We start from the raw sequence: 15,568 nt of genomic DNA, 5'->3' as shown, positions 1-15,568 counted from the left end.
CTTTTCAAGTATAACTAACTCAAGATCAAAATACTCTGGACCCTTAAGAAATAATTGTACTTTTGGTACTGAGAACATAATAGACAAAAAACCACTATGAAAAGTGAATTTAAATCTACTAATTGCAACAGCATCCACATGCATTTGAGAAACAATTCCATGTACTTGGATGAGAAATCTCCCCCAGCAGGGGAAATCTGTAGTGTGACACAGCGGCACGACTATTTGTAATTACTGCTCTCCCCTCTAGGGGTCCTCAGCCCACAAGTTAGGAAACAGAAAAACAAGAATTTCACAAGCATTTAGTGAATGCTTATTCTGTGCCTGTCTTGGGTACTGAATTAGAGCTCTGAGCCAATGGGGCAGACAGGTGATAAACGGATATAATATATAACATCACGTATTAAATGCTGTGAAGGAAACTAAAAGCAAGCTGAGGAGACAGGCACAGAGTCTATTTAATCGTTAAGAAAAAGGTCAAGGAGGACACCTCTCTGAGGTGACATTTAAGCAAAGACCTGAGTGAAGTGCAAGAGCGAGCCATGCCACTGTGAGCCCAGGGACCATGACGGACACAAGGGAGAGCAAATACGAAGGCCCCGAGGCAGGAGTGACCTTGGCCAAGGGGCCGGTGTGCCTGGAGAGGAGGAAGCGGGTGGGGAGATGAGGGTCGCTGAGGGTGGCAGCAGCAGAGGCTGAGGTCACTCAGGGTCCCAGAGGCAAGTTAGACTCTGGAGCTTCTTCTAAGTGCACTGGGACGTCCTAGGAGAGTTGAGAGCAAGAGCGTGACTGCGAGGGGACAGGAGGGGACACAGCAGCACCAGCAGAGAAGCCAGAGACGGAGGTGGCCTCCACCAAGGGGGGGCGGGAAAGGCGTCGGATGAGGGGTACGTTCTGGCAGAGCCACCGTCATTAGCTTGTGATCAAGTAGGTATGGATCGTGGGGAATGATGGTGGGGGCAGAGATTTAGTTGGGGGGAAAGAAGAGTTCTGTTTTGGCCAATGACAACTGAGATGTCTGCAGCAGAGATGGTGGTTAAAGCCACGGATGGAATGGGATCTCCATGGGCGTGAACACTGGATAAAAAGAGACAAGACCGACGTACTCAGAACCGAAGAACATGCACTTGAATCAGGCAAGCTTCTATGAGTTCTAGACTGCTCACCCAATAACTAGAAAAACCACCCCATGTGTGATGATTGTGAGGATTAAAGAAGACACATTCCAGGAAGCACTGCACAAATACTGGCAAAAATGGTATAGGATATTACTTCTCTAACACAAGCCACTGACTGATCGTAGTCAAACAAAAAGAAAAAAAAATGAATTCATTAAAACAGAACAAAGCAGGTTACCCCAGTAGAGTGCACGGTGCCTTTCCCACAAGGCAGCAGGTCACGGCCTTGGGAAGGCAGCCGGTGGAGACCAAAGGAGCCACCGCCTGGTCCAGCGAAACCAAAAAGTGCACAGGTTTTGTTCCCATCTGGCTTCACACTTCTGCCGTCAGGCCTTTGCTACTGTACTACTTAGGGCATAAAGCCTGAGAAGAATTGCCCACTGGAGTTAAACATGGATGGATCCAGGGGTCTAACCTCTGTATTTGGTGGGCTGGGGGGTAGTAGAGCGGACATGTATGTCAAAGTCAACTGCAGAGCACTACCTAGTGCAGGTGCCTTGTGGGCGGCTGGCAGCTCCATGGGCCTAAGGCCAGGCCTATCTGAGCACCTACCCTCACGGACCTTCCATCAGAGGAAAAAGACCCAGACTCTTTCACTACCCTCTGATGAGTACTGAAAGGGTGCCCCGGGGAGCATATGGTACCTAGCCACATCTAAAATGACACATGACCAAAAGCGAGAAGGATGTTCAGGCAGAGGGCAGCAAAAGCAATGGTATGGGTACATGACAAAGAACGGTGTACACGAATGGGGGACAAGGTGGAGGGGAGCAGCACCCCTCAGCATCACAAGGGAACAAGTGAGTGGGGAAAATGGACAGGCTAGAGCCAGGCACGTAGGACCAAGCTCGCCATACCAGGCCTTAGCGTTCATCATCGGCAGTCGGGAGCCATGCCAGGGGTTTAAGCAAGAGAAGGCCATGGCTAGGCTGAAGGTCACTCTGGCTGCATTAGTACACAGGACAGACTGAAAAGGGGAGATCAGAAGCAAAAACCAAGTCAAGAAGTCCAACAGCACTGGACCCTTGGGATGTGAAACATGGGACAATATCACCTGCAACTGGCACTGGGAGGGTCTCACTAGTGCCCAGGATCCAACACACACTTACATGGATCTTTCTGAGCAGCCTGTGCAAGTGGCCCTCCCACGAAATATTATAACATCCTTTGACAATCTTGAATACTTCTTGGAGTGACTCAAAGTCCCTTAACAGTTAGAACTGGATCCTTTCTAGGGGAATCTGGGCCATGCTGTTTGTCCAAAACCATAAACCCAGGCTGGGAATTCCTACCTCTTACTCACATTTACTCACATTTAAAAGAAACATCCACAGCTCCGGTGGGATGTATGAGACACGGGTAAGGGGGGAAAGGAGTTACACTATTCGCTGCATATCCTTCCTGTACTTTTTGTTTTACCATTTGTAAATATTACTTATTCAAAAATTAAAACTGAGAAAGTAAAAAAGGAAGGAAGGAGGAAAGAAAGAAGAGAGGAAAAGAAATGTCCACAAAGTTAGAGCTCCTTTGTTCCATTTACCATAAACCGTTAAGACATTTTCTACAAGACTTGGTGACTAAAAACTTCTCAACAGGGGAAAAGAAACTCATAAGAGGAATGGAAAATTATGGTAATTTCCACAAAGAATGTGTCACTTGAGAAAACTTCATGAGCAAAAATTCCTTAAGGGGACAAAACTAAAAATCCCCTAGAAGAGCAATTGGTAGCCTTTTTCAGACAGAGATGAACCCTCCGACACTGTGATGGCCCTGAAGACCTCCTCAGGGACAGTCTCACACACACACACACACACACACACACACACACACACACACACACACGGCTCTGCAAGCGACTTCGGGGAGTTTACTGACTCCCTGGGCCCAGTTAAAACTCCCGTCTTGGAATCAAGCCAAACTAGTTAAGTACCTCGGGCAAGAGCACTTAAATCTTGGCACCCCAATTTCCTATCTGTAAAATGGGGATGGTAATAAAGTTTCAACTTCATAAAGTTGCTGTTGGCCATCATCATTCTTATTATTACATATCGACCAAGGCCAGCAATAGTGATAATATTTATCGAAGAAAACGGGAACCTAATGCTCTAATCCTTGCCCTAGCTTCGAAAAGTGGATGTAAAAATGTCATCAGTCATCCAGGCACCCAGCACAGATGAAGTTTCAACCTGAAAAAAACACCAAAAGGCCATGCAAACTGCAATGTTTACTCTACTCCACTCAACAGTAACCACAGGACAAGGCAGAGGGGGCTTCAGAGCTGATGGCCAAGAACAGGATGATTCTGGAGGAGCCTGAGGGTGAGGCTTTCACTGAGGAAGAAGATAGAACACAGGGCGATTCCAAAGGAAGGATTAGTTGTGCATGATACTGATTGAGATCAACAATTCAGGGCAAAAGAAACATTTAGGCTGAATACCCATTGTTTGGGGGTGGATATATTTAGACTTCATTGTAGCACTTACTTTTCACCTTGACTGTTTCTGAGTTTGTTTCCTCACAGGGATTAGTGACTGCTAAAGTCCCTTCTGATTTCATTAAGACTGCCCGATTACAAATGCATGCACTGGAAGTATAACATGCTGTGTTTGAGTGACAATAAAAATGAGATATTTACTTAGTATTTAGCAGATGTTTTTTTTCATTCACAACTTTCCCCGTACCGGAAATCTTAATTGTAAATCTTAAGATTTCCAACTATGAGCATGCATTAAAAAGGGCATAAACAACTATGAACTATATGTGAAAGTATATAAATGATATAAGCCAACATCGAACTATATTCCAAGCAGGATTAAACTGAAGTTAATACTTTGTAAAACTTAACTGGGAAAAACTAAATGAGTATAAGAGGGAATTTCAGAGGAATATTTTGAGGATCTCAAAAATTTACTTTACAGCTGAATAAAGACTAGTCAAGTATTCAGTGTCTCAACTTCCAATGACGTTTTAAAACTGTTGGCCTCCTAAATTCAGGGGCTGAGCGCTGCTCTGGAAGGCAGGTTTTGGTCAGCAGCCCTGAGGGGTTAGAAGAGGCTGGGGCCCCATCTCACTCTTGAAGAAACAGTGCTGCTGCGCCCGGCCCTCGAATCCCCTCCACCTACAGCAGCGATGAATCAGCAAAGCTGCTGAATGCCTTTTTAACGGATGACTTGCAACCCTGGCGGTTTTTCAGCCAGCCGCTTTGAAGTGAGCCTCAGAGAGAAACTTGGAAACCGCCAAGTGCTGCCTCGTTCCAGTTCCTAAGGCAGGCAGCCTGAGAGAGAGAGACAGAGAGAGAGACAGAGAGAGAGAGAGAGAGACAGAGAGAGACAGAGAGAGACAGAGAGACAGAGAGAAAGCCAGAGAGAGAGAGAGACAGAGAGAGAGACAGAGAGACAGAGAGCGAGTGAGCGTGCACCTGCAACACCACGGCTGCTCTGTAATGCACACAGGCCAATCCCAAGGTGCCACTTAAGAGGGCCACAGTGGGGGAGGGTGAGTACACAAACTTAATTCTTAGGGGTATAAAAGGTAGGTCAGAAATCTCAATGTTGTGTTTCATTCCTACTACCTATATCTTCTCAACTTCCCAAATGCAAATATAAACTGGAGAAAATATTTACAGCCTATGTGGTAAATAAGGGTTAATAATCCTGATATACGAAAGGCTCTAAAAAATTAATCAACAATGAGTGAGCATGTCCACACAGAAGCTTGCAGACAAAAGTTCGCAGCAGCGTTATTCATAATAGTCAAAAGATGGAAACAACCCAAATGTCCATCAACTGATGAATGGATACATAAAATGTGGTATGTCCACACGATGGAATATTATTTGACAATAAAAAAGTCTGATAACTTGCCACAACATGAAAAGATGATGCTACGTGAAAGACGCCAATCACAAAAGACTACAGGTTGCACAATTCCATTAATGCGAAATGCCCAGAATAGGCAAAACCGTAATGACAGACGTGCCTGCCTAGGGCTGCGGGGGAGAGAGGTAAATGGAGAGTGACTGCTTAATGGGTGGTGCATTTCCTTTTGGCAGAATGAAAATGTTCTGAAATTAGATATGGTGATGGTTGCACAATTCTGAATATACTAAAAGCCAGAATTGTACATTTTAAATGGGTGAATTGTATAAGTGAATATCTTAATAAATCTGTTATAAAAATTCATCAACAACAAAAGGTCTCTCAACAGAAAAAGGAGTCAAAGAAATGAACGGGCAATTCACAAAAGAAGAAATACAAGAGTCTGATATAATCTATACAGAAAAAGAAAGATGTCCGACCTCACTAATAGAGAAATATAAAAAAGCACAAGAAACCACTTCCAGTTTCAGACTGGTAGAAACGGAAATGACTTCCAGTTCCCGCCGTGGGCCAGGCACGTCCCGGTGAGTGGGCGCATAGAGCCGTGGACGGCAGCCTGCTAACACTGACGCACGCTTCTGATGCCTTCATTGGCTGGGTAAAGATTCTTGGATTTGAGTAGCTGATCACGGAGCCTGCAGTGCAGATGCTACGATCTCCCAATCTGATGGGGTATTTCAGCAGCTATAAGGAAACCGGCAGTCCTGGTAAAGGACTGTGCCCAGAGAAAATCCAGCCTTGCTAATAACAAGCTCTACCGTGCTAAACACTCGGGAGGTTACTGGCAAGAGAAATGGCGGGCCCACTGTTTCTAAAGGGCGGTGACGCACGGAGACCACCACCGACAGAGGCCTGAAGGGAATGACTGAAACAGCTGCTGTGACAACCCGCCTGCCAAGTGTTTCACTACACACAGGCTACCTCATCGATACCCACAATATCCTGAGAGAAGGGGATTAATGTGACCGCCCGCCATTGTGCAGATGAGCAAATCAAGGCTTTGAGATGATGTCACATGATCTAAGTCTCACTACACGCCCAGTTCAAGGCCAAATCCATTATACTCTAAAATGTGTGCTCTTTCCACTTCAGCCAAAGACAATATTTCCTCAGACAGACACAGAATACTAGGCCCAATGGAGCCTTAGTCTGTCCCTAAATGGCAAATTCTGTCAGTAATCGGCACTGACCAACGCCCTTTCCTTATACTAATGAGTGCTACAAAACATCTCATAAAAGTCAGAAGTGAACATCACTAAGTCTTAGTTCTAATCTTCGGAGTTTGCTGCTGCCAGATAAAACACAAAATTAAAGCTCTGCAATATCTGAATTACTTGGGCCAGGTAACCCGGCCGATTCTCGTTGCAAAGAGCTACAAACGCTGAAGAAAAATTGTAAGTCATCTTTTAAAACAAATCAAAGAACTGGCAAGTGAGTAAAGAATCCTGAGACGTCAAAACACACTTAAGCAAAGGCTGAGATCCAGAGAGCAGGTGGAGCTCCGAGGCTGTGTCTCCAGGGCATCTGCAGACCTGAGCAGGCTTGGGTTTCCTGCCTCTGCCCCTGGCCCAGGAGGGAGGTCTCAGGGGAGTGCCTTCCAGAATAAAGATGGGGCCCAAAATGGAAAGAAGACTGCATTGAAAACTGCCAAGGTCAAATCTTGGTGCCAAATAAAGAACAGTAAAATCCCCCCCGCCCACCCACCTCGAGAATTTGCAACCATTAGCTGGCACCCCAACAGACAACAGCCCAAATTCACATTTGTAGAAGATATTCTTCAGGAAGATAAAAAGTGATCCCAGAATAAAGGTATTAAATGCAAGAAGAAATGAGGAACAAGTAAAGTAGTAAATAATAAGTAAATCTAAACAAATACTGAACTACTGATGTCTTATAAAATTTAAAAAAATAAAATGCACATCTGTAGAATAAAAGTCAAGAAGGACTTTTAATAAAAGTCAAATGACAGAAATTAAAGTGTACCAAGGTCTTTTGAGAGTAGAGTATAAAGACAATGACTGAAAAAAAAAAAAAGACAATGACAACTAAGGTTCGACTTTGATGGGGAATACAAATTGAGAGATAAACTATGTCCACAGATTGGAAGACTTAACATTGTAAAAATGTCAACTCTATCCAAATCGACATGTGATACATTCAAAACAATTCTAATAAAAAATCCCGACAATTTTTACGGAATTTGATAAGCACAACCTAAAATGAAGATGTAAGAGCAAAGGCCAAGGCCTCACCAGATACCCAGACTTGTTACATAGAAGCTCAGGCATTAAGTCAGTGTGAGATTGGCACAGAGATAGAGAATAGTAAAGAGCCCAGAAACAGACCCACACATCTGTGGACAGGATATATGATAATGGCTACTGTTGATGTTACAGAACCACATGAAAGGGATGTATTTTTTCAAGAAAAAAAGAAAAAAGAAACCAGTTCCTTATCCCGCACCATACACAAAAATAATTTTAAATGGACTAAGGACCTTAATATAAAAGGTAAAAAAAAATCACAAAATGTTTAGAAGACAATATATAGAGGAATATCTTTATAAACTTCAAGTAGAGAAGAAGTTCTTTAAAAAGAAACAAAGTGCTAACCATAAAATTAAAAAACTGATAAATGACATTAAAATTCAAAATTTCTTCTTATTTAAAAAAACCTACAGTGAAAAGACAAGCCACAAACGGGAAGCGGATAGTTACAACACACATAACTGACAAAGGATTAGTATCTAAAAGAAAAAAGTCTCTATGTAATAAAAAAACAAACAACCCAACAGAAAAATGAGCAAAACATTTAAGCAGTTGTTTCACAGAAGCTGAAGCCTGAATGATCAATAAGTATGTTAAAAGATGCTCAACCCACTAATCAGGGAAATGCAAATCAAAATCACATGAGATACCACTGAACTCCCTATCAGATTAGTAAAAATGTTAAATTCTCAACACCATTGTTGAGAAGATGTGAAGCAAACAGAATCCTAAGTTGAACTGTAAACTGGGGAAACCACTTTGGAAGCAGTTTGGTATTATTTGGTCAAGCTGAAGATGCACACAGCCTGTGACTCAGTTTCCCTCCTGGGATGTACCCTAGAGTGGTTATGTGTGTCTCACACACATTCACAGCAGCACTGTGTCTTGGCAAAATACTGGAAAGTAACCAAATGTCCATCAGCAATAGAAAGGATCAATACATTTTCATACAGTGGAACATTATTCATCAATGAAAATGAAATACAACTATACGCAACATGGATTAATCTCAAGAACAAATGTTAAGCAAAAAATTTGTCACTGGAAAAAAAAACATGATTATATTAAGTTCAAAAACCTACAAAATTAAACAATACACTGTTTAACGATACAAACACATGTGTTAAACGATAAATAAAAATAAAAATAAAAAACGATTTTAAAAAACTATAAAGAAAGGCAAGAGAATGATTAGGCAAAAATTCAGTGATTACCTGGGGTGGGGTGGGGTGGGGTGGGCTGGGACAGGATCAGGGAGGGGCACCTAAAGGTAATGTATAACATTTTTTTTGTAAATTGAGTGATGGGTATATGGATGGGTGTTCCTGCATCCATATTCTTTACACTGTATATATTCTTTTGTATCTGCTCAATATTTAACAAAAATTTTTTCACAAATTACAACGTTCTTTCTGACTTTAAACAACGTTTCGAAGCATTAACCTGGGCAGCTGAGTTACAGTCAAATGGGAAAGTCCCTGACAGGTGCTCACTCAGCCCTGATGCTACTGAAATGACATGCGCTTCCCCAGCCTGGCCTCGGGGCTGGGGCGATGCAGCTTCCCACCAGGCAGTGGAGCCAGCCCCCCAAAACAGGAAAGCCTGCTTAGATGATCAGTTCCAGCATAGGAAGTGGTGAGGGTGGGGTAGAGGGAACAGGTTCTGCTGCCAGACCTTTAAAAGGTCTTAAAAACCAGAAGCTGAGTATGACTTTGATGTTACAATGAACCCACCAAGCCTGCTTTCTGGCCTGGTCCCCACTCGGCTGGAATTGCCACCTCTGAGCCGCTGCACGCTGCCGTTTAGACACGAGTGAACAACTCTCATTCTAACCATGCCCTCCGCTTCCTTCCTTTGAAGCTCAAAGCTTCTCTCTCTCCAACTGCTAACAAGCAGGTCTGAATCCAGGAGTGCAAGCCCTGGCTCTCGGTGTGTATCAGCAGTGATTACATTACTGAGGTCGGCCTTAATTGGCCCTAGAACTGTTAAGCTATTGATACCCACGAGGACCTTAGAGAGTGCCAGGTACCTACGCTGACACTCAACACACATCTGTATCAAATGCTGAAATCACTCAGTGCTAACATGCGTATTCCCTGACCTGTAGTATTTCAATCATTTTAAAATCGTGGCCAGCAAAAGAAGTAGATTATGGTCTCCAGGACAATATGCTTTGCGCACATAATGTACTTGGAGTTTTTTGTTTTCTCTAAAGTTGGGGTCCCTCCCTTTGGGGTGTCCATCACCCGACAATGTGCCACCCTGCCAGACAGCATGGCTTAGTACTTCAGTGACACCCATGCAAGCACCATCAGCCTTCGGGGAATTCCAGGACACCAGAGAATGGGCCACCTGGCCTTTCTCGTGGCAAAATGCTAATACCCTGAGGTTCTGCCCACAGAGGCTGCCCTTTTGGCCTTCAAATGGGAGGGCTCAGTGTATGTGCATTTGACTCTTAAAAAACTATCTTCTGACCTAAACTCTGATAGTTTAGGTCATAGTTCTCCATGTCTCCATCCCATATTTCTGCCAGACTCTAAATAAACCACCAGGTTCTCCTCTCTCTTAGATATATGTACAGACATATACACGTGCCCAGAACAGCTCTAGAAGGACACACGGATACCATTTACAGTTACCTGGAAGGGAAACTGGGTCAGATGTGGGTGGGTGACTTACTTTCCATTCTTTAGAGCCTTCTGATTTTTATACCTCGTGCATGTGTTCCTACACCAAACTTTCCTCTACTCTACCCACTTTCTTTCTTGGCTCTCTCAAGGGTCTTCTCCTAATGAACACATAATAATGTTAGTTACCAATTATGGAGCCAGGGACTCGACTGAGCATGCTATATGCATTACCTCATCAATAATTCCACCCAGTAAGGTTATGTGTTATTACCTCCCGTTTTACAACGGAAGAAACCGAGGCTTAAGGAGGTCAGGTACTTTGCCCAAAGGCACATAGTATAAGTACAGTAAGTTTAAGAACAAGTATGAGCCCAGGTACGTCTGCCTCCGAAGTTCATGTTCCTAACCAGTACCCTATATTGCAGGGGTTCTTAGCTTGGAATGATTCTGCCCCAGGAGATTTAGGCAATGTCTGGAGACATTTTTGCTCGTCACAACTAGAGGTAGGTGGGTACTACTGGCATCTACGGGTAGAGGCCAGGGATGCTACTAAAACTGCCAAAGTACATGGGATTGCCGCCCACAAGAAGACTTACCCGGCCCCAAATGTCAACAACGTCAAGGTTGAGAGACCCTGCTCTACTGGAAAAAGACAGAAAGACAGAGAGACTATCTTCTGACCTAAACTCTGATAGTTTCGGTCATAGTTCTCCAGGCCTCCATCCCATGTTTCTGCCAGACACCGAATAAACCACTAGGTTCTCCTCCCTCTTCAATCAATAGCATGCCAATCCCACATCACACTGGAGTTGTCTCCAGCCCCAACTGCCAGTTCCTCTTCAGCCAATCAAAACTGATCATCTATCCATCCAACCATGTTTACTGAGCACCAGCTATGTGCCAGGAAATGAGCTACACAGTGGGAACACCAGGAGAAACCAGACTCTGTCTCTGGTTGGTGCTGGTGCTTGGGGTCTAGCCGGGGGACAGACAAGGAAGCCTATGATTATAGTATGAAGTGAGACTACATTGAGAGACCAGTGCAGGATGCTAAGAAATCACATGGGAGGGGCCCCAAACTCACCTGCACTGCAGGGCTGGGTAAGGCTCAGACAAGGCTTCCCAAAAGACCCTTCATGAGACCTTTCAGAATGTGGTCTCTGAGAATCCACAGGTTGGCAACTTTAGTTAGAAAACTTGATGGAACCCCTAAGGAAAACAGGGAGGGCACAGAGCAGTCCCTGATCCTCTATGCATGACCCGGATAATTCCTGCTTCAAGGGAGGACAGTGACCTGGCTTCTCCACAGGTTCAGGCCTTCCCTGATCGCAATCCTAACTGGCCTCTCTGGCTTTGAACCACCCTGCACCTTGCAGTGTGAGGTAACTAACATTTGCCCAGCAGACCTTGTGAAACATGTGCTTAATCTTGCAAAACCCTCAGAACAATTCAAAGAGGTAGATAGTGTTATCTCTGTTTTACAGATGAGGAAACTGACACGACGTTGAAGGAACTGGACCTCAGGACATAGTGCCACTACCCAGGGAAGCGGGGATTCACACTCAACACCAGAGTCCTCGTTGCCTCCACCTGAGGGGACCTTCACAGTTATTGAGCCAACACATGGTCACTCTAAATTTCACCTCAGTAGAGCATTCCAACGCCAGTCATTCTTCTGTGCACCAGACTTTTGAACAGATCTCTATGGTGTTTCTTGCATTGTACTGTGATTATCCATATGGCTAGGAGTTCCAGCCTTACTGATGTCGACATCCCTAGCACTCAGCAGTGTCTGACTGGACACAGGAGCAAGCCTGGACTCCCTAGGACCAAACGACAAAAACCCACCCAAAGCCAGATCAGCCTGCCTGGGAGCATGCCCAGCCCTCCTTCACCAATGCAATAGACTTCCCCTCAGGCTGGGACCAAATCCCAGTCAGCAATCTAGGCACACAGGGGCCTGAACAGGTTTTCTCAGCCAGCTTTCCTTCCAGCACTGGGGCAGTCATGATTCATTCTTTGGCTGTATAACAGATGCCTATGTATGGGTACACAGTCTACAAAAATATGTATCTTTAAACATTAGAACCTTAAAAGGAATGTGTGTGTGCTCCCCACTCTTTCTTTCCCTTTTTGTCTTATGGAGTACATACATGATGGCAGGAGCTGGAACAGCCAGCTTAGACCATGAGATGCAGCAAGGAGAGCCACATGGAACTCTGTTTCTGGATGACTTCATGAAACAGAGTGAGCTGCTCCACCAGCTCTGGATCTACTTCCAGACTGTTAAGGGATAAGGAATAAATTTCCGTTCTGTTTCAGTCACTATATTTTGGGATTGCTTTGCTGGAGCATTTTAAGATTGTAGTTATTTAAAACAAGGTGTAAACATTGTCTAGTGATTAACTTGGTCCGGTCTTTATTGGTAAAACAACAATAATAGCAACATCTTCCCGCAAACTAAGATTTTGTCATTTGTATAATTTTAAAGAAAAAGTCATCTTGAAAGGGCAATTTGAATGACGTTGAGCCTTGAAAAGGACAAACTGACCTCCTGGTTTGTTTCATCCTTGAGTATTACAGACATACCTCAGATTTCCAAGTAGCCCAGGCTACTCTTTTCTGACAGTTTGTCTGCGTAAACTCCAGCTTGGCTCTCTTCCTCCCACTCATTACCTGAATCAAAGACACCCAAGTGGAAAATCTGATGAGAACCCAAAGGGTGAGTGCTTCCCTAAAAGCTGCCCTTTCATTCATCCATCAAACACAGGCAAATGCAGAGCACTGAGCCTGGCACAAAGCAAGTGCTCCATAAACGTTAAACTGGATCATTATTGGCCTATTGGGGCCACCGTCGTTTCTCATCTGAACTATTCTAGCAGCCTTTTTTAATTGGTCTCTAAGACCCACTCTCTTTAATACATTCTTCACATAGCCAGAGTGATCTTCCTAATCCACAAATCTGACTCTTAGATGGCTTCCCATTAACCTAAAATTTAAACGCCATGACTAGGTTTAAAAGGCCAGGGAGGACCAGACCACAGCCTGCTTCTTTAGTCTAACTCTCATCTCTGAGAGTGAGAACCTAAGGTGCTTCAGGACACAGTTGGCAAGCACAGAGCCAGAAGCCCGGCTGCCTGGCCCCACAGTTCACACTTTTAACCACTATGCCAGTCTGGATCATTTGCTCTATCCTCACAACCTATCGGGTGCTGAACCACCGTCTGTAGAACTAATGAATGAATGAAAGAAGGGTATACAGGGGCAGCGTCTGCCTCCTACTCTGCCAGCACCTCCTAGGCCCTGGTCAGCGGGTGCCCTCGCCCCGGCCAGCGGATGTGAGCTGCCCCCGGGACCCCGCCACCTCCCAACCACAGAACGCCCACCCGCTGCGGCGCGCGGGGTCATGGGGCGGTGACAGCCGAGAGGCGTGGGCGGAGATGCAACCAGCTGGGGTGTCACCCAGCCGGAGAGGTGACTCTCGCTTCTTTGCCGGGAGATCCGGTCCGCCCGCCCACTCCCCGCCCGCTCCCCCCGCTGCGCCCCCGCCTCCCGCCCAGCTGCCCCGCGCCCTCCTGCCCCCCAGGTCCCCCAGTCCGGGTTTCCTTCCCATTCCATTTCTCTCCCCTCCCCCACACAACCGTCTCCGGCGTCCCGCCGCGCCCCATCCTCCGCCGCCTCCGCCCGGCTCCCGGGACTCCCCCGGCCCCGGGCGCTTGCTGACCCTCACCTGCCATGTCCCGGACCCCACCGCCGAGGGAGGTGCATCACGGCCGAGAGAAGGCCGGGGACGGCACTTCAGAGCAGACAAAGGGCGCCGCCATGTTACAGTCGGGCGGAACCGACCTCGCTGGCTTCCCGGCTGCAACTTCCGCCGCATGCGCAGCGCCCACGCTACCTGAGGCCCGCGGACAGGCGCATGCGCCTAGCTACCCAGAAGTTCTACGTTAACTTCTGCGCTTGGAATTGTTCTCATTGTAACATTTACTTTGGTTTTCTATTCCAGATATAACAGTAACAGCTCCTACCGGTTCAGCACTTACTGTGTGTCAGGTACTGTGTTAAGCGCTTTACATGCATTATCTCATTAAAGCTCACCCACCTTAACATAGTATTATTCTCCCTCTTTTGGAGAAAGGGAAAACGGAGGCTCAGAAAAGGGAAATTAATTGATCATTGTCACGCATCTTACAAGTGATGGTGCAAAAATGTGACCCTAGTGGTTTAAAGCTAAAGATGTTTTTCTCTCTTCCCAGCCAATCATTACCCCTTTCCCTAGGGCAGATCCAGGATTAGCCTGGGTGTGAATGACAATGCCTGGAAACAAGTATCTGCAGGAAGTGTCTGGAGACTTCAGCAGTCCCTCTGTGGCCTCTTTCCAACTTTCAGCACCTTTAGGCCATTGACCTCTCTGCTTCCTCACAGATCATGAGCTTTCTCTTTTCTTCACTTCTGATCCTGTTTATTTCCCGTGATCCTTAATTTAACAACACTCTTGCCACTAGCGGAAACTCCTTTGTGCCCTTGTCTTTCTGTCACATGGATTTGGTAAAGAGTTCCAACCTTAGATGAATCTACTCCTTTTCTCTTGCCTGCACCCAAACAGCCACGCACAGTTGGAGAAAGTACTCGATGGGACAGACTTCCCTACAAATTCATGACCGCTAGCCTTAAGTGGGACTTTCACAAATGTCAGCCTAGCCAACTCACTAGTCCTCTCTTCGCAATGACTAGTGAAACTAAAAAACTCACCAGCAGTAGACTTCACCCTTTTCTTTGCAGGAAAACAATAGTAAATCTGATAGGAACCCTCTTGCTTTCCTAAGTATACTAATCTACTCTGTGTTCATCTGTGTCGGATATAGTCGGTCAGGACTCAGCACCCATCCCTTCCAGAATCTAAAAAGTTAAAATTGTATTTCCCAGACTCAGTTGCAGTTAGAATCCCAGATACAGATGGGTTCTGCCAGCTCGTAAGATTTAGAAGGTATAAGTGAGAAAGTAGCCATTGGCCTCATTTCTGCTGGCAAGTAAGATCGTTGGGGGGGTTTTGCAGCAGGGCATGGTGGCCAGTCTCCAGTTTCATGAATGTTCAGAAGGATCTGTGAGACGGTGACAGCCAAATTCAGCATTCTAGTTCTTGGAAACCAGCTTCTAGTCCCAAATCTAGATCCATGGAGCCCTGCTGTGGTGATATGTTCTTGAATGCACGAATCCCAGTGGTGGCCTCTTGCTTCCCCATCTTCCTGATTGTGGCATGAGTCATAGCTCCTGATTGGTGAGTTCTATGGTGTCTGGGAGCCCGGTCTAGAGGCCAATCTAGAGACCGTTCTTTCAGCCCCTCCAATAATTTTATAAACACTTAATTCTCTACATTAGATCCCTTTCTGCTTAAAATAAGCCTAGAAGCATGAAGGATCCTTTGGGTGATGGAAATGTTCTGTCTTGACCGCATCAGCGTAAATATCCTGGTTGTGATATTGTGCTGTAGTTTTGTAAGATGTTACTTACCACTGGGGGAAACTGGGTAAAGGATATGGGGAAACACTCTGTATTGTTTCTTACAATTACATATGAACCTACGATTATTTCAAAATAAAAATGTAATTAAAGAG

The 15,568-nt window shown here is 45.3% G+C and overlaps 1 protein-coding gene across 5 annotated transcripts in view; it reads right to left on the bottom strand.

Moving 5' to 3' along the window:
- Positions 1–13,834, bottom strand: part of ZBTB17 (zinc finger and BTB domain containing 17) — a 28,004-nt gene extending 14,170 nt beyond the window's left edge. For 2 of the 5 annotated variants that reach the window (XM_011363498.2, XM_023532592.1), the window contains exons 1-2: positions 13,684–13,834; positions 12,543–12,629 (exon numbers count right to left, since the gene is read on the bottom strand). Coding sequence is in view for 2 of the 5 variants with exons in the window: in XM_011363496.2 (XP_011361798.1) it covers positions 13,684–13,690 (7 nt within the window). In the remaining 3 variants the exon portion in view is untranslated. Of the gene's footprint in view, positions 1–12,504; positions 12,630–13,683 lie in introns of all 5 variants that reach the window. The other 3 variants (XM_011363496.2, XM_023532591.1, XM_023532589.1) reach the window with 2 other exon arrangements.
- Positions 13,835–15,568: the final 1,734 nt, after the last annotated feature.

Source organism: Pteropus vampyrus, unplaced genomic scaffold (assembly GCF_000151845.1).
Source record: "Pteropus vampyrus isolate Shadow unplaced genomic scaffold, Pvam_2.0 Scaffold86, whole genome shotgun sequence".
Taxonomy (NCBI): Eukaryota; Metazoa; Chordata; class Mammalia; order Chiroptera; family Pteropodidae; genus Pteropus; species Pteropus vampyrus.
The sequence above is the reverse complement of the archived record's forward strand: the minus strand, read 5'-3'. Positions and strand labels throughout refer to the sequence as shown.